The 22,327-nt window shown below is 39.2% G+C and overlaps 2 protein-coding genes across 4 annotated transcripts in view; one reads left to right on the forward strand and one right to left on the reverse strand.

Annotated features, from left to right (window-relative positions):
* Positions 1-3,278: 3,278 nt before the first annotated feature.
* CD164 (CD164 molecule) lies at positions 3,279-15,028 on the forward strand. 2 transcript variants are annotated; one of them, XM_004011216.6, is made up of 6 exons: positions 3,279-3,561; positions 6,574-6,648; positions 7,796-7,867; positions 8,837-8,872; positions 11,613-11,669; positions 12,539-15,028. In XM_004011216.6, exons 1-6 carry the CDS (start codon positions 3,372-3,374, stop codon positions 12,703-12,705), a joined length of 597 nt encoding a protein of 198 aa, XP_004011265.1. In that variant the 5' UTR covers positions 3,279-3,371; the 3' UTR covers positions 12,706-15,028. The 2 variants fall into 2 exon arrangements, with proteins under 2 accessions (XP_004011265.1, XP_004011267.1); XM_004011218.6 differs by lacking the exon at positions 8,837-8,872.
* CCDC162P (coiled-coil domain containing 162, pseudogene) overlaps positions 14,755-22,327 on the reverse strand; it is a 195,329-nt gene continuing 187,756 nt past the window's right edge. For both annotated transcript variants that reach the window (XM_060419505.1, XM_012182637.5), the window contains 2 exons: positions 21,126-21,250; positions 14,755-19,418 (listed from right to left, as the gene is read on the reverse strand). In XM_060419505.1, the coding sequence (XP_060275488.1) occupies positions 19,293-19,418; positions 21,126-21,250 (251 nt within the window). In that variant the 3' untranslated portion in view covers positions 14,755-19,292. The remainder of the gene's footprint in view (positions 19,419-21,125; positions 21,251-22,327) is intronic.

The following is a 22,327-nucleotide window of genomic DNA, read 5'->3' on the forward strand; positions in this document are numbered from 1 at the left end:
AGGGTCTTTTCCAATGAGTCAGTTCTTCGAAACAGGTGGCCAAAGTATTGGAGCTTCATCTTCAGCATCAGTCCTTCCAATGAATATTCAGGACTGATTTCCTTTACCACTGACTGGTTTGATTAGGAGGAGCACAAAGATGCCTGGGCACAGGAGAAGGTAGCGAGTAATGCTGAGTATCAGAAAGCTGCCTGGGTATAGTTCAGCTTGAATTTTGGGGTTGTTCCTAAGGAATGAGTTATTAACAAGACTTTCTCTGTTTTCTAAAGAAATACAATGCGGAAAGTTCTAGCCTGCCCAGGATTTAAAGCAGTATAGAAATAAAAATAAATGCATCTCAAGTGCCAGTCTACAGGGAAGCTAAGCTGGGCTCCAAGATTCCTGCACATCCAGGAGCTTCGTATTGTTTGTATCCCAACCTTACACACATTTGTAAAACAAATAAAAACCCAAACAAAGAAACAAAAACTTCACATGTCCTGCTTGATGTAATTTTGTAGAGGATTCACCACTAAGTATTGCAGCCACTCAGGAGGGTAGATTCCTCCTAAGTAACTCCATGGGTTAAAGTGTAAAGCAGTCTTCTTAAGACTTTAATAGGTGTATGTTTTGATCTGCATATGGAACAAAATGCAGACTGTGATTCAGGAGGTTTGAGGTGAGGCCTGACATTCTGCACTTATAACAAGTCTTCAAGGGCTATGAATGGTATAGGTTCATGAGCCACACTTTGAGTAGCAAGAGTAAAGCAGTGGTTTGCTTTACTAAGATGCAGAATAAAAACATCTGCAGAGCTTTTAAAACTCCTGATACCCAAACTTCATTGCGGACGAATTAAATCAGTACCCAGGCATCACTGCTTTTCAAAACTTGCTGGTGGTTCTTATGTGCAGCCAAGGTTGAGAACAACTGCTATAAAATGTAATGCTTCCCTATGAAACCCTGGAACAATTATCAAAGCAATATCCACAAAGTGGAGAGCATCTCTAGTATTTTATCACCAACCCTAATCACAGGGTTAACATTAAGAATCTGAATATACAGTTTTAGCTCACTATTAGTCTTTGACTTATTACAATCCTTCTCTAACTTTGTTGAAAGTTAGTTAAGCTTTAAAACATGTTAAAACTGTAACATGTTTTATGTTACATGTTATATGCATGTAAATCAATGAAGTTGGAACACTCCCTCACACCATACACAAAAATAAACTTAAAATGACTTAATGACAAGACACCATAAGACTCCTAGTAGAGAACATAGGCAAAACATTTTCTGACATAAACCGGAGCAATGTTTTCTTAGGTCAGTCTCCCAAGGCAACAGAAATAAAAGCAAAAATAAACAAATGGGACCTAATCAAACATATAAGCTTTCGCACAGCAAAGAGAGTCATAAACAAAACAAGAAGACAACCTATGAAATGGGAGAAAATATTTGCAAATGAAGCAACTAACAAGAGCTTAATTTCCAAAATATACGAACAGCTCACATAACTCAATAACAAAAAAAATAAACAACTGCATCAAAAAATGGATAGAAAACCGAAATAGACATTTCCCCAAAGAAGACATACAGATGGACAACAGGCACCTGAAGAGATATTCAACAATGCTAACTGTTAGAGGAACATAAATCAAAACTACAATGAGGTATCACCTCATACTGGTCAGGATGACCATTATTAAAGTCTACAAATAACAAATGCTAGAAAGGGAAAAAAGAGAACTCTCCTACACTGTTGGTGGGACAGTAAACTGATACAGCCACTATGGAAATGGTATGGAGGCTCCTTAAAAAACTAAAAATTTTAACTGTTAAGATTCAGCAATCTGCTGCTGCTGCTAAGTCGCGTGAGTCGTGTCCGACTCTGTGCGACCCCATAGACGGCAACCCAACAGACTCCTCCGTCCCTGGGATTCTCCAGGCAAGAACACTGGAGTGGGTTGCCATTGCCTTCTCCCGAAGACGGATGAGACCTCACTTACTTGGCTGTATTCTGACGCTTCTTGCCATTGGTTGGATCAGTCAAAAAACGAGTTTTTTGTTTAAATCCAAGCAAATCTCCAACTAGTGTAGTTGATGGAACAAATGTTCATAGTCAGGAGGGTACTGATTGGATTTTAGGGTTGGGTTAGGAAAGACTTCAAGTTTAGATTTTTTTAAAAGTGCATATGCAGTCTTTTTCGGGGTTTGCATAGCAAAGCAGATCTCAAAAAAGCAACTGATGTTCTATTATTTTAAAGGGTTAATGTTTGTAATTAAAATTATATGATAAATACAAATAGTTGAAAATAAGAGTTAAATACAGCTTTTATGACCGAATTTTAACCACTTGATGTAAGCACGACTGCACTTGTAAATATTTTTGTGAGACTGGACATCAGATGGCGCTCATCTCACTAAAAGACTGAGCCGTGATAGGGATTTTGAAATACAGCCCTGAGGCTAAGCAACTGCGCCTTTCGGGCAAGTCTCGTGAGTCTCGGTGTTTTCACCTGTAAAGTGGGATTGGGAACAGACCGGATGAATCTCCAACCCATACTGTCTTTGATTCTTCGACTACAAAGGGGGCACTGACTAGCTGTTTCTACCGCTGGCTGAAATCCCCAAAAGAAGTCAGGGTGGGAAAGCGCGACAGAAGTAGACGGTGTGCGGCACCGGCAGACTGCTTTCGGTGTTTCAGCCGCTCTCACTACGTGGGCGGCGGAGCACAAACTCCTTAAACGCGCGGGGTCTCCATCTCCCTGCGGTGTCCAAACACAAGGTTACTTTCAGCGAAATCGGCTTTCAAGGGGTAATGCGAGGGTCCTTCGAAGGATACCTAAGCTAGCATGCTGGGAACGCCGGACGACAGCAAAAACTTAACTCTTGCCGGGGGTTCTAAGCGAAACGCTCGAAAACAACTTCCGCCCAGCGCGAATCCGTCCGGGAAGGCGCCGCCCCGGAGGTCACATGGGGCCTAGCAAGTCTTTCTCCGGGACGTCGTCGCCACGTCATGTAGGTTGTTCCATCTGAGTCGAGGGGGGATCCTTCTCTATTGCAGGAACGAAAAAAGCCCGGCCGCGCCCTATGTGGCAACCTGAGGGCAAAGGAAAGAGTTTCCTGTATCTGGCCAGTTGCTTCGATTGGCCAATACAGTCGCCTGAGAGAAAACCTGTCCTCGGTTTCCTCTCGGTTCCTCCATCCCCCTCCTCCCAGAGGATTCCACTTGGTATCGCCGGCGCCCCGCCTTCGCACGCCGCCCTCATGTGACGCCGGCGCGATCCCGCTGGGGGAGCGGAGTCTCGGAGGCGGCGCTGCAGTGGACGGAGCGACGGACGCAGCGCAGGGTGTCCCAGCTTTCGCTCAGCGCCAGCGCGGAGGCCGCGATGTCTGGGCTCTCTCGCCCGCTGCTTTTGGCCGTCGGCTACCTGGCCGCGCTCTGCGTGATCACAGCGGCCAGGAACACCACCGTGACCCCGAACGTGACTACACCCTCGTCTCCACCGCCCACCACCGCGACAGTCCCGGTGTCACCGACGACTCTCACGCCGCCGCCGGTCACCACTCCAGCACCAGGTGGGCGCCGGCCCAACGGGCTTTCTGCGCTCGCCCGCCCGCCAGTCGGGCCGAGCCGCCCTCCCTGCGTGTGGTGCGCGGGGCCCGGGCGGGCCGCGGTCCGGCAACATGGCGGCCCGTCCGAGTCCGGCTGGGGCCGGGCCGAGGTGGCCGCGGTTGCGGAGTGCCCTGGTTGGAAGGGTTGGTGGAGCCTCGGGGGCGTAGGGTTGTTTGCGGACCCCACAGTGTTCCGCTCCGAGGTGTTGTTTAAAAGCGCCTCGTAATCCCCAGCCTCGCTTCAGGCTCTGAAGAGGGGACGTGGCTTCCTTCTGCGGTGGCGGCAGTGAGGTTGATTGTGGGGCGAGGCGACCTCCTCCAAAGTTGGCGATGAGACCCAACTCCCTGTCCCCGAGGTTAGTCGTTTGTGTCCACCCGGGCAACCCAGGTCGTCTTTTCGAAGGGAGGTTTTTCCCGAAGTTGGCGAAAGAAGGAAAGAGACGCTGGGAGACAGAAATACTCGCTGGTGTCTCAGTGCTGGGTCTGAAAAAACTAGTCGCTTGGGACTTAATTACATAGATTTTGCAGGATATATCTGAAGTTTGAGCATTTAATTAATTAAAACTATACTCGGTGATGTGTGCAAAGGAGAAAAAGTACCTATTTGTGTACCCGGTGTTTCGCATATATCTCTTAGTATTCTAGGCTAAACTGGAAGAAGTGGTGAAACCTAGGAGTTGGATGGAGATAAAATAATTCCACTAGAACCCTGTGTTTAGAGATTGTGAAGCTGACATTGGAACCCAGGTCTATCGATTTTTCAGAACCCGGTCGGGACCTTTTGTTAAGCTCTGACTCCATTTGGGGACTGGTTGAAACGTAAGCTGAGTCTTACGGCGGAAAAGGCAATATCATGACAACACGCTCAACAGAGGGGGAGATCAATTTGAGTTAATAAAGTGAAGACCCTCCCTAGATATTTAAAATTTAAGAGTCCACTTTGATTGGTTATCCATGTTAATACTGGGTAAGGAGTAACATATTGACCTAAGAATTGCTGCAGTGTAAGAATTTTTCCAGGCCGATCTGTTTGAAAATATCTTCTCTAGTTTTTGTGTTTTATAGGGGTTTAAATAAAATATATAATGAAAGATTGTAAACGTCTTTTAATGAGGAAAGTAAATTGCAGTACAATACTGGAGATTCTAACCTCACTATTTCCAAGATGATAGAGCAGAATTTGTTTTGTGCTCTTTTGGTGGTTTCCTCCTAGAATTTTTTTTTTTTTTTTTTGGTAGGGTGTGTGTGTTTGAAGAGAGGTTTGGAGATAGGTTAATTGCATTTGTGTATTTTGAAATGAGTTTAAAGGAGATGATTAGTCTCATCTGTTAAGTGGTGGTTGGATAGACTGTAGTCTGAAAGGCAGCAGTTTAGTTCATTGTAAGTAACACACACTATGCTAACCAGCCATTCATGACAAGCACAAAAGATTTTAAACAACTAGCGTTTTTCAGGTGTATACAAACCTCTGAACTTATTTCTACTTTGTGACTCTCCTCCTACCCCCAAAAAAGTACTGTATTTGTTCCAATTTCTGATAAATATTGAAATGCAGTTCCTCTTTGCAGAACTCTTTTTTAGGCAGGGGGAAAGCAAATGAGAATATTTTTGGAGGCACCTAGCTTCTAGGAAAATGTGTAGAGCCCAGACACTGAGTTGTATGTAGCTGCCTTCAGTATTCTGTCTCAGAGCTGTTTGGCTTAAATTATTGACAAAGACCATGCTAACTTGTTAAATTTTGTGAATGTAGTCCCCTCCAGGTGAAGTTGTCTCTTATCCTCTCATGGAAAACCCCGGAAATCGTGGATCATTTGTGAGTTTTATGATCTCAGATTTTTCAGAATAGGCATCATCGGAGCTTGGGTTCAACCTATAATAAATCTTTATTACTATTAATTCCATTTCACATCTGATGTTTGGGGGCAGTGATTTCCCGGTGTGTAGTGTTGGCCTTCTAACAGCCTTTTTTCCAATATTTTTCTTTTTTAAAAATGCCTCAAGAAACTGAGCATCTGAAATGTTTGCTGTGCACAAAGGGGTTGTTTAGATAGGTACCATGAAGTGTTGAGTGTTAACACTAGCTTGTGCTTTGTTCCCCCTTTCTCTTGAGTTGCCTTTTGGTTTCATAAGTCTTCTATAATGATTGGAAAGAATTTTTTAGTAAACTATAGTTTGGTTTTTTATGTGTCTGGTTTAAAAACACATAAGATCTACCCTCTTAATAGGTTTTTTAAAGAATATATTTTTATTCTTTACTTTTGATTACGCTGGGTCGTCTTCGTTGCTAGGTGCCAGCTCTTTCTAGTTTCCTCCAGCGGGGGTGACCTCTCTTGGTGGGGTGCCTTATCTTGTTTCAGAGACTCTTGGTGTGCCATTCTGATGCAGGGGCTTAGTTGCCCTGAGGCATGTGGGATCTTCCCTGATCAGGGATGGAACCAGTAACCCCAGCATTGCAAAGTGGATTCCAAACCACTGGACCAACAGGGATGCCCTCTTAATGGATTTTTAAGTATACTGTACCATAAGAAACTATAAGCACAGATCTCCAGAAGTTTTCATCTTGTTTGAAACTTTGCACTCACTGAACAGCGAACATATTCCCCTCTCCCAGCCCCTGACAACCACCATTTTACTTTCTGCTTCAGTCTTTGACTATTTTAGATACTTCATGTAAGTAGAGTCATGCAGTGTTTGTCCTTCCGTGACCAGATAATTTTATTCATCATAATGTCCTTGAGGTTCATCCTCGTTTTAGTGTATAACAGGATTTCTTTCTTTGTATAATGGCTGAATAATACTCTATTGTGTAGCACATTTTTATCCATTCATCTGTGAATGAGTTATAAAGGTTTGCCATTTCTCTGAATAAGTCTGATACGTATGCAGTGCTTGCTGTTGTTTAACAAAGATAAGTAGTACAGACTCAAAATGAGATACCGATTGATCGATTTCATATATTTTAACTCCCACCCCTAGATATCTGTGGAAGCCGAAACAGTTGTATTTCCTGTGTTGATGGTAATGCTACCTGCTTTTGGATAGAATGTAAAGGTAAGAATCTTTGGGTTTGCTTTGCATTTGAGAATGCTGGATTATTTTGTTCTAACATTTTTAAAAATTGCTGCAAGGTGTTCTTGAACACTTGGAAATGTAAAACATTCAGGATGCTGGGCACTATTTGTTTTGCAAATCAAATAGTTTTCCTTTAAAATATCAGTTGCTTAATACGCCCCCTAAAATCTTTTATTGTCTCCCATGCTTCCCCCTTTAATTTCTTAGACTTGATAATCAAGGCTCAATAGCTTTAAAAGGAAGAGAAATTTTAGACCTTGTGGTTAGGTTAAATGTACACTGAAATTAGCCATGAAAGGAAATTATGGGATTTTCCCCTGAAAACTGTTGGCCCTGAAAAATGTTTGAACCATGTTTATCTTCTGCAAATGTAAGATGGTTGAATTTTTTTCTTATTGGTAAAATAATCTCTCAGGTTTCCTTTTTATGTAAAGAAAAATCCAAAGCTACATGGTATTAAACTTTGTTATTCTTCATTGAAAAATTTAAGAGTTCTGGAAATTACATCAGTATGTAAGAAAGTTTAAAAACCTCTTTTAAAAATAAGGAATTAGCCTAAGTTTGAATTGAATTAACTTTTTTGTTATATAGGGTCACTTTTCTTTAGGTCATAAAATGGAATTTAAGAGTGCGCCCCTCCCCTCTGAACATGTTGGGGAAAACTTTCTCTTACTCTTGCTATACATCTTCCCATCCAGGAAAGCAGTTTTAGAAAGTGTAGAAGACTAAAGCAGAGGTCTGGAACAGAGCTGCTGCTCTGGGGCACCTCCCATGTTTACTAAGCCTTTATTAGTTTCTAAGCACTTCTCCCTACTGACTCAACCCTCTAGTGAATTCTAGCAACCTTCGTTGTACCACAGTTCTGAGGTCTGTGTGTTTTGGACTTACCTGTTCAGTATATTCATGTGGATTTTAGAAAGTGTTCGGAGAGATCCTGTGTAGTACTTAAAACAATGGGGAAAAGATAATAGTGGAGTATTTGTGGACTTCTAGAGAGTTTGTACTTGAATTCTATTTTGGGGAGGAACTCTGGAGCATAGTAACAAAGTCAGAGATAACATAAGTGAGTAATTGATAATTCTTTTTTTTTTCCTCCATCCCACGCCTCCCTCACCCCCCATAACAGGTAAAAGCTACTGCTCAGATAATTCAACAGTTAGTGATTGCAAGGTGGTGAATACCACAGGATTCTGTGCTGGTGAGTGTTCACTTTGGTATCTGAGGAGATGAGGAAGATCATTGCCTCAGGAAACCTTATTTCAATATTTGGTTTGAAGCATTTCCATAATTCTATCTTGTAAGAAATTTGGATCTGAATAGCATAGTCATACTCACTGCACTGAAGCTTGGTTTAGTCGTTTGGTGGCGCCTGATGTGGAATGCTGTAAGCACAGACTAGCGCCGACTTGAACTTTCTAACCGAAACTTTCCTTAGTATGAGATCAGTGATACCCTACATAGAGTCCATAATATGGTTTAGGTGGTAAATGAAAGAACAGTTTTAGTATTTAATGTAATTTTATGATAATATTGCTTAGAAATAAGAGTATAAAATTTTAAAAGATGTTAAGGAAAAATTGAGTAAGTAATTCTATTCATTTGGCCATCAAGGACACAAAACTCCAAATTAAAGTGGTTTAATTGATAAGATTAATTTGGCTCTCATGTAAAGGAAATCTGGGCTTGAGTGCAGCTAGCGGGCTAGAGTAGCATCTGCAGTCATTAGAGACCCAGGCTCTTTCTATGCTTTTACTGTGTCATTCCTCGGAAATGGCTTTGCCCTTACTGTCCAAGGTGAATGGTCATGTTCCAGCCATCAGAATAGTTTTTCTGCCAATAGGAAGAGGAAGGGAAAGTGAGAGACCTGTATCTACCTTACAGATGCTTTCTAGCAGTTATACATGGCTACCTAGCTGCAGGGGAGACTAAGAAATGTTTTTGCAGGGGAGGGTGTCACTAAAAATTGGTGCTGTTTCTAAAGAATGGAGGACCGGTATTGGGACAGAGCAACTGTCTGTCTCCTCCATAGGTGGTACTAAAATGAAAAAATTGTAAAAGTACTCAAATGACTGCAGGTTGGGAAACAGTGTTATAGATTATTATATTCTAGCAGCTTTGATTATGATATTTTAGACAGCTTTGACTTACATGTTTGTTTTTTAAATAGTGCCCACTACCACACCAACGCCAACCAATTCTACAGGTAATACAAGATAATTGACTCTTTTCCTCCTCCTTTGAGGGTTTTTTAAACTTTTGTTGATGAGTAACTTTAGTAATTAATACCTAAAAATCATTAGTTTAATTTTAAAGATGAGTAGACATATTTAGTCTTGGACTGCAATAATTACATTAATATGTACTGTTTGTGACAGAGATACATAACTATAGTGTTTCACATTCATTGAATCTGAACAGATTGGTTGTAGTTTTGTACATTGAGTCTGAAAACTGTGTTTTGTGGATTTTGTGGAACTAAGGAAATACAGAAGCCTAAAGGAAATTAATTCTTGTCATCCATAGGTACACCAAAATGTCTTCAGTTCTCTCAGAACTAACTAAATATATTTATATATATAGATTCCTAATAAATACACTTATTAGGAAATTGGTTGATATGCCCATGCACATTTGAATTGCTTTCTTACTGCACACGTAGTTGTGGGCACTTTACCCATCTCCTTTTAGTTGGATAGGTCATCTTTCATTCTCTGTGCAGTGAATATCTTACAGGAAAATACTTGCTGTCATCTCTGGTAGGATTGATTCAAACAGCATTCTGGGTCAAAGAATATGATAATCTTAAGGCTCTTAATACTGATTGCTTTCCAGAAACCGAAAAGTTTTTAAACCACACCTTCAACAGCATTCCCTGGTGGCTCAACTGGTAAAGAATCTGCCTGCAGTGCGGGAGACCTGGGTTCAAGCCCTGGGTTGAGAAGATCCCTGGAGAAGGGAACGGCTACCCACTCCAGTATTCTGGCCGGAATACTGTACAGTGTTCTGTACAGTCCATGGGGTTGCAAAGGAGTTGAACACAACTGAGTGACTCATTTCACTTCAACAGCATTAAATATTATCTCCTTGTATAAATTTTTACCAGTTTAATAGAGTGAATAAAAACGTCTACTCCAGGACAAGTACTAGGTTAGAAGATAGGGATATAGGAACAGAAGTAAGATAGTATTTTGTCTCTTGTAGGAACTATGAAAGGTCAGGAAGCACAGTGCGTTGTGGGATTTGTACGAAGGTGTGTGTGTTAAGTAATATGTGGTGACAACTTCCTGGAGATGTTGAGTAGACTTCAGGTAACTGAGTCTTGAAGTTACCTGGTAAAATAAGAGGGGAACTTTCCAAGTGGAGCAGGGCAGACAGCACATGTGAAGGAGAGGTGAAAGAGTGTAATAAAGTCAGGCAATTGCATTTGGAGTATCCAGTAACAAGATGAGAACAAGTTAAGCACGACAATCAGCAGGTCAAGAGCCAGACTGAGAAGTGCCGTTGTGTGCCTTGCTGGTATGTTTGAAGCGTGTAGATCATGATGAGATTTGCATTATAATATGGAAAGTGGCAAGATTGAACACAGATGGGGTATTCTGTTGTGGTAATTCTAGAGAACTATTTTAAAAAATGAGTGCAACTTCTACAAGTATCTAAAAATTAAACCTCATAGCTCTGTCTTCATTATGTAGTAGGCTTCTAGTGCTTCAGAGATTGAAACCAGTGCAAATTAAAAAATAATTTTTTTGCCATGTTCAGAGGGTGAATAGACACAAATGGCAAATTTGCGAATTTTTTCTCCCAGTGTTGTCAGACAAAATTAGTAATAGTATTTTAGTATTGTAAAGGATTTGATACATGTTTAATTTATAAAGTATATATTTTTTTGGTTTCACAGAAGGTACAAGCAAGGAAAACTTTGAATGGATTATGAGTCTTAAAATAACCATACCCTCTAATCTGGGAAATCTGTATAAGAATCCGTCCTATCAGAGAGGAGATCACATGTTTCCCTGTGAGATGTTCATAGCTTGGAGAAATGAAAGATGACCTAACTCTCCAACCAAGAGTGGGACCACAGTGCTTACAATGACAGAGAAAGGAGTACAAATAAGTGTGTGAACATATCATAGTGTTTACTAATGTTTATTGGTAGTATTGATACTGTCTGAAGTCTCTTTTAACATAGTGCTGTAGTTCCTAAAATGTATTTACATTCAAACTTATTCTTCCCTTGAGTGTGCATTTCTTTAGAGACACCAGCAGATAATTATTTGAACTCATGTGCTACAGTAGAGGAGAGCTTACCCTTGGGCTCTTAACATCATTTAGACGAGGGAAATTAGGGCCTTCGGGCACCTGTGGCTGTAAATAAAGTTCCTGGAACACAGCCGTGTGGATTCATCTGCTTGTTGTCTTTGGCTGCTGGTATGTTACACGGTGCACAAAGCCAAGAATGTTTACTGTCTGCCTCGTTAAGTTTGCCAAACCCCTGAAATGGAGAAGCCAAATCTTGATAGCTACTTGAAGAAATACTGAATTGTATTTGTTTCTTACCATGACTTACTAAGTTAATGGGTTTTGTCTTAGAAGCAAGATTATTGAGAAAGAACCAAGAGTTCCCTCACCTAAATTCTTGCCCACCTGTGTGTCTTTTTGCAAACTGTATCCAGGTGTATATATAAATTTTTATATTTAACTGTGTACATAGATGCTAACATAGATACAACTTTATGATTGCTTAATGTTTTAGAATACACTTCAAAACTAATGTTCTGAATGTGCAGATATGTTAGTAAACCATTAACTGAGATTTGGCCTTTATTCTGTTAAAAAAAAAAAAAACAACTGGAAGCATGTTGAAGTGGTAGTTACGTTTTTAAAAGATAGATGCTAGATAATTGAGAAATTCAAGTTTTTAATACATTTCATTTGCATTCCAGCTAAAACCACAACTCTGCCTTCCACTACTACAACTTCCACCACAGCTACTACGTCAGGTAATTGTGGTTTTTAAAACTAACAGTGAGATAGGACGTGTGTGCAGTGTTAGCTTTTACTATTTGTTATCACTTTCCAGTTTTATTCTTAAATAGTTAGGAACTGAAATCATCTCTTGGAAGACCAAGGTGGTAGGCTGTTAAAGCAATAAGGATAGGTTTGCTGAGAGTCCTCTAATAACATTTTAAAATTGTAATCACATTTGGCGTGACATGTTAGAATTAAATAGTAATGGTTTTCCAAAACCCTTTTAGTACAATCTGTAGGTAAAATCTAATTTCTTATAACTTAAACATTAAATACTGGTTACTGTTGGAGATTGGTTGTGTGCTGTATTAGACTATGTCAATTTGAAGATAATATAGCCATCCTTTTTACTTCTAGGTAATACTGAAAATTTTGATTCTGTGAATTTTTTTGGCTTTATTAAGATTATTTTTGTAATTTGAAAACCTATAATCAAATTTTCATTTACCTTTTATAAATTTAGAAAAATGCAAAGTATGAATTTTAAACACAAATACTAATATTTACTCTAGCAATTAACTAAGATATGTAGTCTGAAGAAACTGCAGATTTTAACAGTGCTTAATATGTTCACAGGGCATAATGTGCCAAGAGAATAAATTTTCCTTTTCATATTTGAAATTATATTAGCACCATTGACCACTTGACGTTAGATAGAATGAAGAGTGGGATTGATAAATGGTTGTCTTCTTCAATTAGGAAGCTGTCGACATAAGAGGAAATACTTTATAGAAACACCTGACAGAAAGGCTCAGATGAGTCTTGAAATTATCATAGAGGATCATGAGACTTACTGAGTATCTTACTAAGTATTGTTATTTCTTTTATCTCATTTAACCAGGTACAGCTAATACCACTTTAACTCCAACTATACAACCTATGCGGAAGTCTACCTTTGATGCAGCCAGTTTCATCGGAGGAATTGTCCTTGTCTTGGGTGTGCAGGCTGTAATTTTCTTTCTCTATAAATTCTGCAAATCTAAAGAACGAAACTACCACACTCTGTAAAGAGACCCACTAAATTAACAAGGACTGGCGTGTAACTCACTGAAACCAAAATATTATCTTTCAAGATGTCCCACATGGAAGATGCTATTCTAGGATCTTTAATTTTTCAAAGGATGCATATAGGAGCACCACCCTTGAAGAAGAATCAGTTCAGTCACTTTGCTCAACGGGGCTATTTAAAGTACGCTGCATGAGTCCTTGTGGCTGTCTTTCATTTTACATGGCTGCTGCTGTGGGATTGTGTTCTCTCTGCTTGACATGCCAAATGTAACTGTAAGTGATGGAAAACATTGTCCTGCGCAGACAACCTCATGACTCTTTTGGCAATTTAAATGTAGTTGTTTTAAGCCTAAAAGCTGCATTATTTTCATCCTAACTCAGGATGTAGTTTAGTGACCAGAATTGAGAAGAATGTGCCAAATGAGCATCAATCAGGTGGATTTTTGGCTCGTTTCAAAAGTAGAATAAATTTATAAATTTAGTATCCTTAGAGAAAATTTTGTGCTTGATACCAGTTGTTTTTTTCTACATTAGAAAAAAGATGCCACACAGGGAATTACATTCCAGATTTAAAGAAATGAGAGGGTACAAAACATGAAAAGTATAGCAGGTTATTGTTCATACTTGTAAAGCACCTTATATCATTGAGAAAATAAAGAACAGTGCCTTAAAAGACAGACTGAAAGGTAGACTGTAACTTAAAAAAATGTTAGTGATTTGTTCTTTTACGTTAATGAAGGGAAAAGTTGGTCTGAGGATGTAACTGTTGATGTGAGCAGTAGTAAACCTGCTTTTAGATACCATACTTAGTATTTAATTGAAAACTTACCTACTTTATTTCAAGCCTGAATAACTTAAATGATGTTCTGCAGAGTCAAAAGCCTTCATCTATTGGACCTACCACCATTTTTCTTACGGCTGTTAAAAAGTATGAAGTTGATTTAATTATGTTTTCCTTTGTACTTCAAAAAAGTATCCTAACACTGTTGTACCTTAAAAAGATTTCCACCGAGCTTTTTTGAAAAGTAACTTCTATAAGGCAAGGAAGAAATAAATTATTTTAGAATCAGTTACTAACTCTTTAAATGAGACAGTCATTTTAAGTTTTGAAATAGCAAATGTGAGCAGTATAATTTCAGAAAAAATTTAGTTGATCAGATGACTAAATTTTTATTGATAATCCCTGGATAAACAGATTGAACTTTTTGTTTCTCCTCTCCCAGCCTTTCTTCTTAGTTTCGATTCCTGTTGTAGGAAAAGCATGCGTACTTTCATTTTTTAGTTTCCTCATGAAGCACTAGTTTTTTTCAGGTTGAGGGATATTTCTTCCCTGCCTTTGACACATTGGATTAGTTTCAGGGGCTTAAATCAGTTTAAAATGAACTTTTGCTTTTCTAGGTCATTAAGATGTTTTGTTTTAGTTTCTTTAGCCAATAGGGGCCGATTTTAGTACTGGTTTTCAATATTTTATAGTATAAGACAAGTTGCTTTGGTCCATTTCATAAGCCAGAATTCCTTATATTTAGATAATTAAAGGTTCTTAAAATGAAGATTTACTGTTTCTTTGTTACTTGCTGGTACAGCTAAAGTTTGTTTTACTTGCACATTTGTACATATACCTAATGTTTTCAAGTGCCTTAATTGTTTAAAATCTCTGGCTTCAAAGGTTTTTGGGAAAAGGTAGGCTTACCTCACATTTTTGTGTTTCCCTCAGTAGTAATATTCTAGGTACCTCACAAAAATTTTTATTATGGTGCCATGGCTGTTAGCTTTTAGTGATTGCTTTAAGATATAAAATTCAGTTGAAAATACACAGAATTTCCATTCTCCCAAAAGGGTAAAAATTAGCTACAGTGGTGTAATTGTCATTTACTTAGATATGAATACCTTGCCACACATTAATGTTAACGCTATAGCTATCTCTGTGAACATGTAGCTGATGAAGCCTCTCATCCTCTGTAGGTTTGAATACTGCTCTAACAGAGTCATAATGTGGAATCAGATTTTACAAGAAGAGCTCTTACAGCGAACTCACAGCCTTTTCCCCTCTTGAGCAGTTTAGTATCTTGAGCCATTAATGATTTGGGTTTGTTTTTTTTTTAATCCAGAAGGTACATAGAAACATTTTCAGATTTTTCACCTGATTTGTTCATGCAGATTGTAGTTCTATTAAAATCCCGTATCTTACCTTAACAGATAATTGTTGCACAGGCAGACACTGCTGTATTTAGAAATTTCTGTTTCAGTTCATTAAAAATTGCAAAACCAATCTGTATCATGTACCAAACCAATCTAAAATAAATCTACATGTTTATTGGGTTAATCTGCTCTTTTTTTTTAATTAACTGGAGTGTGTGTTTATATTTTGACTATGAAATTTAATGCTAGTGAATTTACCTTAGTCTTGTTGAGAATGGCTTGTCTACTCAGTGTTTCATTGCTCCTCAAGACCAGCAGATAATAGCTAAGGGATGTCTTTATCAGTGGTGAACAGAGCCTTAGAAAGGATAGTTGGAGGGAGGACTTGTTTGCCTTGCTATTCACAAAAGAAGTTGATCTTCCTCAAATAGAAATCATCTACTTATGTGCTAGTTTACCAAGTATTTATGAGACTACCATCTGCTGTTAGATATCTGAAAGCTTGTTTGTGACTTTCTGCCTTATTCAGATTGCATGTAAAGTAAAATTGGGTTTCTGTTCAGAGTCTTTAGTATAAATATTTAGTACCAAGCCACATGGTGGTATGTGAAATCTGATTCTGTAGGCCCGTGTTTTGGGCGAAATTACGTTCTATATGAAATTGCAGAACTTGGACTAAAGAAGAGGGAATAAACACTCTTCTACCAGCCTTAAAGCCCAGAAGAGTGGATTGAAGACTCCTAGAACATTGCTAAAGACAAACTGTTATTTTGATGGGCATGGTGTTCACAGTAGGTGGGGTGTTTTGTTTTTTGTTAATGTTTTAGTGATTAGAGTCCTGTGTATTTACCCATGTAGTTACTATGCCTGTGCTCTTCCTTAATTTGTGTAGGTAACATGTTGCTGCTGGTATTCACCTTCTGCCTAAAGGATGTCTTTTAACCTTCAACATTTCTACTTTTGTTGGTACAGATACTGGTTATGGCTTCTTACAGTTTTTGTGTGCTTTCATTTTTGAATGATTTCATTGGATAGAGTTCTAGGTTGACATTTTTACTTTTAGCCCTTTAATGATGTTGATCCAGCATCTCACATGCATTGTGTCCTATGAGAAATCTCATCTTTATCTTTTGTTCCTCAGTACATGTCTTTTTTCCTTCTTGCTTTTATAAGATTTTTCTCCTTATCACTTGTTTCGAGCATTTTGATTGTAATGTGCTATGCTGTAGTCTGTCTGGTCAAAGCTATGGTTTTTCTAGTAGTCATGTATGGATGTGAGAGTTGGACCATAAAGCTGAGGGCTGAAGAATTGATACTTTCGAACTGTGGTGTTGGAGAAGACTCTTGAGAGTCCTTTGGACTGCAAGATCAAACCAGTCCATCCTGAAGGAAATCAGTCCTGAATATTCATTGGGAGGACTGATGCTGAAGCTGAAACTCCAATACTCTGGCCACCTGAAGGGAAGAACTGACTCATTGGAAAAGACCCTGATGCTGGGAAAGGTTGAAATCAGGAGGAGAAGGGGCTGACAGAAGATGAGATGGTTGGATGACATCACCTACCCCATGGATGAATTTGAGCAAGCTCCAGGAGTTGGTGATGAACAGGGAAGCCTGGCATGCTGCAGTCCATGGGGCTGCAATGAGTCGGACATGACTGAGCTGAACTGAACTGATGCTATTTTGTTTCTTGTGGTTGACGTTTGTTGAGCGTCTTGGATTTGTGGTTTTTCATCAGATTTGGAAAACTCAGCTATTATTTTTTCAGATATCTTTTTCTGTCCTTCCCATTCTCTGTGTTGGGGACTTTAGTTCCACAGAGGCTGTTAGAAGGTGACCTAAAATTTACCCGTGCGCTGTTTTAGTTTTTAAAAAAATCTTTTTCTATTTCATGTCAGATTATTACTATCTTTAAATTCACTAATACTTCTACTATGTTTAATCTATTGTTAATCTTGCCTGGAGTCTTTTCACTTCAGATGTCTTCATTTTTAAAGTTCAGTTTGGGTGTTTTTCATATTTCCACATATTCCAGCTTTACATTTTGAACATGTAACAGTTTTTAACATCTGGGTCAGTTTCTCTTGATTTTTTTCTCACTATAAGTCGTAACTTTCCTGTTTCTTTGTATGCTTGGTACTTTCTTATTGCATACCAGATGTAAATTTTAACTTGTTGGGTGCTGGTTATTTTTGTTCTGGGACATAGTTAAATTCCATGATAGCAGTTGGCTCCTTTCAGATCTTGCTTTTTAAGCTTTGTTAAGAGAGCAGAACATTTGTTCTAGGATTAATTGTTCCCCAGTTCTGCACGGGCTAATTATCTACCCAGTGCTCCCTGGATTAAGAGGCTTTCTGGTCTGGGTTGGTGGAAACAGCCTCTATTCCTAGCCTTGTGTGCATTCCAAGTACTGTCTCCTCTAAACCTTTCCTCAGCCTTGGATGGTTTCCTCGTGTACGTGTCCTGACCGATACATTGTTGAATACCTGAGGGTTACCTTCTGCAGGTCCCTGGAGGTCTCCTTTGTGCAGTTCTCCCCTCCCTGGTCCTCTGCCCTGGGAACTCTATCTGGTTTCATCTCCCTTAACTCTCAGCTCCATCTCCTCAACTCAGGGAAGCCCACCGACTTCTGCCTAGGTGTTGCCTTCCTGCATCATGGCTTAGAAATTCAAGGCAGTAAGCTGGGTTGGTGGTTTCCTTTTTTTCAAGGATCACTGTTCTCTGGCTGAAGTCCAGTGTGTTGAAAACCACTGTTTAATGTGTTTTGCCTAGTTTTTCATTTGTTTCAGGGTATATCCAGTCTCTCATATCATCTTGGCCAGAAGTAAAAGTTCAAGATAGGACTTTTATTAAAGTCTTCATTTTTAATTATTTAAGTAACAAATACATATTATTATTTTTTCTTCTTAAACTAACAGGTAAAGTGCTTTGATAATCCCAGCCCCTTCCCCGTCTTTGTCCTCCACTTTCCAGAGATAATTACTAGAACTGGTTTGGTGGTAAACTCTCCCCCTCAGCATTTATATACACACAACTAAATATACCCTTAATACATGATACGGATTTTTATTATTATCCTGCAACTTTTTTTTCACTTACTAGCTATGCCAAATTCTTAAATTCTCTGTTGGTATATGTAGTTACGACTATAGTAAGTACCTACTGAAGAACAATTAGGCTGTTTGTAATTTGTAGATTTTTTTGTTTTCTAAAAGAATATCTTGGTACCTGCCACTTTGCTTATATGTGTGAATGTTTCTCTAGAGCAAACAAGTGCACACCTGTGCCCAGGGTTCCACTTTGAAAGTTTAAACACTCTGAGATTGCCTTCCATTTCCTACGAGCAGATATCAGAGTGTTTTCTTTGTCCTTCCACTTACTATTACCACTTGTTATTTCATCACTACCCTTGTGCATCACTCCCCTCCTGAGCTTATATCCACACTTCATTGGAGAAGGTGTGGCCAAGGCTGAATGGCAGAGGAGTTCACTGAAGCTGTGAAGGATGGGGTAGTGGAGCAGGGGGCCAGGGGGAGCCCCTTCACAGGAGGTGCTATGCCAACAGCACTCCACCAGGAAACTGCATGCACCACTGGAGGTCAGCACTGCAAAAGCGGCAGGTGCCTGCCTAGGTGAGGAGCCCAGAACCCAAGAGAAACCCTTCTTCTCCAGCACCCTCTACTGACAGAGCTTAACATCCTGCCTGGTGGTAAAGAAGACATGTTTGCAGGGTCCAGATTCATTACTTGATAGAAGACAATGAAGAGTGAATTTGGACCTGAGAAACTTCAGTGGTATCTTACCTGGTCATGGCTGATTTTTTAGTTTTGATCTCAGTCATCAACCTTCCTTGTGTTTTTTGTTTCAGAAATAAAATTTGCGTGTGCATTTAGATAGTTAATATGTTTCTCTGGTCTCTTCTGTTCCATTTATCTATTTATTGATGTTTATTCCTTTACCTGAGATAAATTTTCCTGTCTCAACAAAAAGACTAGGATTAGGACTTTATAAAAATCTGAAGAGGGTTTTGCTGTTTGTAGGAAGAATAAAAAGACTTGAGAGAATGGTGCTCTTAAGTGAAACAAATAGAAATAAGTGCTTTGAAATTTACTTAGATTTGTCTCTGACCTGGTTTTTCACTTGTTAATAAATATGTCTGGCCAGCAATGCCCGCCCTCTTGGTCCTCCCACCTAATCAGTAACTAGAACCCATATTAAGAGGCTGCTTGGTTGACCTAGGCAAGGCTTAGAATGTAGAAATGCAAATCAACTGTTAAAATTTAGGGTCAAATCCTACTTCACTTGGGACATTCAACATATAATCATGTCAGTCCTTCCATACCATCTTCACATATGCTAAAATTTAGATAAAAGGCTTAATGGAATTTAGAATCATTTTTATTCATTCAAATGCTCATAGAAATAAAACTTGGGAAGAGGCTATATGATTACCAATCAGGTCTAAATGGGGTTCTGGATGGAGCTGTTTGAACTTGAAAAGCTGGAAGTTGAACAGTATCTGCCACATTGGGTAGGAAGATATGGTCCGTTCTTTTTTTGTGTTTAATAGGTACCTGCAAAATAATTATTAAGTAGGTATTAGAGCCTTTTTAAAAGATGATGAATAATTATTATAGCATCATTACAAGTCACTGTTACTAATGAGACCAAGATCATTGGTTCAGTCTGGGTTAGACCATTTAGTGTGCCTTGTCATACATATTTTGCCTCTTGTTTATAAAGGGAACTAGTCAGGGATGAATCCATTAATGGAAAGCCATGTCCAGCTAAGGAAGGAAAGATATCTCATATTTGGAGAAATCAATAAATTCCTTAATGTTTTATCATTTATGTTAGTGCAGTGCTACTTTTGAAAGAAAATTAGTGGTGGTCTTTTATTTCAGTCCTCTATAAATTCCTCCCAGTCTGTGTTTATCTGACTTGTCTCATAGACCTTGTTTAAGAAGTCAGACCTTAGATTTGAAGAGGTGCCAGATGATTCCGTGACTTTTCTGGACCTCAGGCTTTTTGCCTGTGGTCTCCACTCTACACAAGCCAATGGGCCCATAAGACACTTCCTTATTTATTTGATAATGTAGCCAACAATTGGTCTTAGACCATAACCCTTCTAAATCTGAAACCTAGTGCATCTCCGCTAATGTACTTAGCTCCTTAGCAGCTTTCTCAGCCATAAGTGTTGTGATCAGCAACCTGCCCCATAAGGAACGTTTGCTTTGGGGAGTGAAGTGGGGATAGAGTAAAGCTTAAAAGCCGTTGTGGTCCCATACAGGTCAACAGAACATCGCTTCCTTTTGGAAAGGGCTTTTGCAGAAGCAAATAGACATAGTAGAATGTCACGTTTTGGTGAAAGATGATTGCACAGAGATTGGTGGGTCAAGCAAAAGGTAGGCATTGATAATGTAGCCCTACTTGGTCAAGGTTCTCAGTTGGGTATGTTCCTGACCTGCTTCTTCCCTCTGTGTGTCTTCCTTTAACTGCAACAAACTTTTGGTCCAATAACTAGACCATTGGCTTCAAGAGAGGCCTTAGGATGGCATATTTTCTGACAGAATGATTGTATTTTTTCCTCTTAACTTTTCTCAAGGTAAGAGGAGAGGCATTCTTAAGTGTTGATTAGATATATATACCTCTCTGGAAGGGATTCTGAAAAACAGTGGAACAAAGAGTGTAATACTTATTAAAATAGCATAGAGAAGGTGGTGAAAGGGGATTCAAATGGTGTCTTACAATAAACTACAAAGAGGTAAAACAGTTAAATTCTTCAAATATGTGCTATACTTCAACCTAATCTGTATTCCAAGCATTTCTCACATGTTTTAAGGCTGACTTCTGAAATTATTTCTGCTCTGCCAGGGAACACAAAGGCTGTGGCACTGCTAGTTAATTACTGTAGATGATTGAAAAAAAAAATTGAGAGAACATGTCCAGGTGTTGTACTGACTTACACCCATTTACTGAATTGTAATTGAGTAAGTGCTTTGGGGCTTGTTTCAACATTAGAATTTTATTATTGAGGAGTGATGCCATCAAGATGGCAGAATAGGAAACCCTAGACCCTCCTTCCTGCAGGAACATGTTGATTCAGCAATAATTCATGGACAAATTCCCTTAGTGAGAAACCCAGAATATTATTTTCTAAGATCCAACCATTGAGATAAGATCTTGATGCACAATTTTTTAATGTAAGTTTGAAGTGACCCTAAATCCATGATTTCATATTTACATTTTTGTTTCATATAATCAAATTTATCATTACTTACAGTCTTTGGCCTTTGAATCCTTGTTATTTTTCTGCCCATGAGTTGGGTCTTTAAAAGGTGTTGCTGGGTGTATCTGGATGATGTGGAAGCAGAACTTAGGGAGTAGTGAGCTTGGGATATAAGGCCTGTAATGTGAAAAATGTTAAATTATATCTCTGGTTGCAATGTACAGGTCTAGGTTTAATTCATAACATTTTAGAGCTTAAAATGGGTATCTGATTCAGCTTCATCAGTTTTGAGTGAAGATGTCAAAACATGGATAGTGTCTTTTGCCTGAGTGTCTATGACCAAGTGAAAGAGATGATGGGTTACTTGGACCTGTGGATAGAAGTAGACAGACTGAGATATTCACATTAATAGGACTTGGTAATTAGTTGGGTATGCAGGGTAAGGAAGAATAGCTTTCAGATTTCTGGCTCAAACAACTGATCAGATTTTATGGTGGATTTTATGCTGATGGCACATACATGCTCAACAAGTCATTGTTCATTGCAAGATCAGGATAGATGGTGGGGAAATATGAATGTATAGACAGGAAGTAGACAAAGATTAGCTCAAGGCCCCTGAGACAGAAGCCCATGGGATGCTGATCACAGTGATTGTCCCAGGGAGGAAAAGGAACACCTTTTCCATTTTAACAGGAAGGAAGAAGCAGCAGCTGAGTTTAGGTTTAGGTAGGCTGAGGACAAGAAGTAGAGGGTGTTCCCATCTGATAGGGGAGGAGGACAGTGTCTGCAGAGACCATGAAGATTTAAAATAGTTGCTGTATTATAACAACTTTTTTAAAAGTATAATCTATAAAAATACTGAATCATTATGTTGTATATCTGAAGCTAATATGATACTGTAAATCAATAATACTTCAATTAAGAATAAATAAGATAAACTAGTTGCTATGAAGAGGAGAGAGTGAGCTGACCTTCCCCTCAGCTCCATGTGAGCTGGGCCTAAGCCCACCAGGCATCTCAGTCTCTGGCTTCAGTGATTTGTTCAAAATTGGTCACATGACCTGAGTCAGCCCAGTCCCCTCTCCATTCCCCACTCCTGCCATGTAAGCTTGGACAGAGGATGGAAGCTACAAAGATGACAGACATCTTGCTTCCCAAGGGGCTCTACTTCCTGTCTGCTGCCAGCATGCTTAGGGCTCAGAGATGCAGAGAGAAATCAGTCCTCAAGAAACCTTGATCAAGCCTGCATGAATC

This window comes from Ovis aries, chromosome 8, assembly GCF_016772045.2.
Source record: "Ovis aries strain OAR_USU_Benz2616 breed Rambouillet chromosome 8, ARS-UI_Ramb_v3.0, whole genome shotgun sequence".
Classification (NCBI taxonomy): Eukaryota; Metazoa; Chordata; class Mammalia; order Artiodactyla; family Bovidae; genus Ovis; species Ovis aries.

Bases quoted from the DNA above. Each gene is read 5' to 3' on its own strand.
- CD164 (XM_004011216.6), top strand. From the start codon at position 3,372: ATGTCTGGGCTCTCTCGCCCGCTGCTTTTGGCCGTCGGCTACCTGGCC. The intron at 6,649-7,795 runs GTAAGAATCTTT...CCCCCATAACAG, and splicing joins CTTTTGGATAGAATGTAAAG to GTAAAAGCTACTGCTCAGAT. The intron at 7,868-8,836 runs GTGAGTGTTCAC...TTTTTTAAATAG, and splicing joins TACCACAGGATTCTGTGCTG to TGCCCACTACCACACCAACG.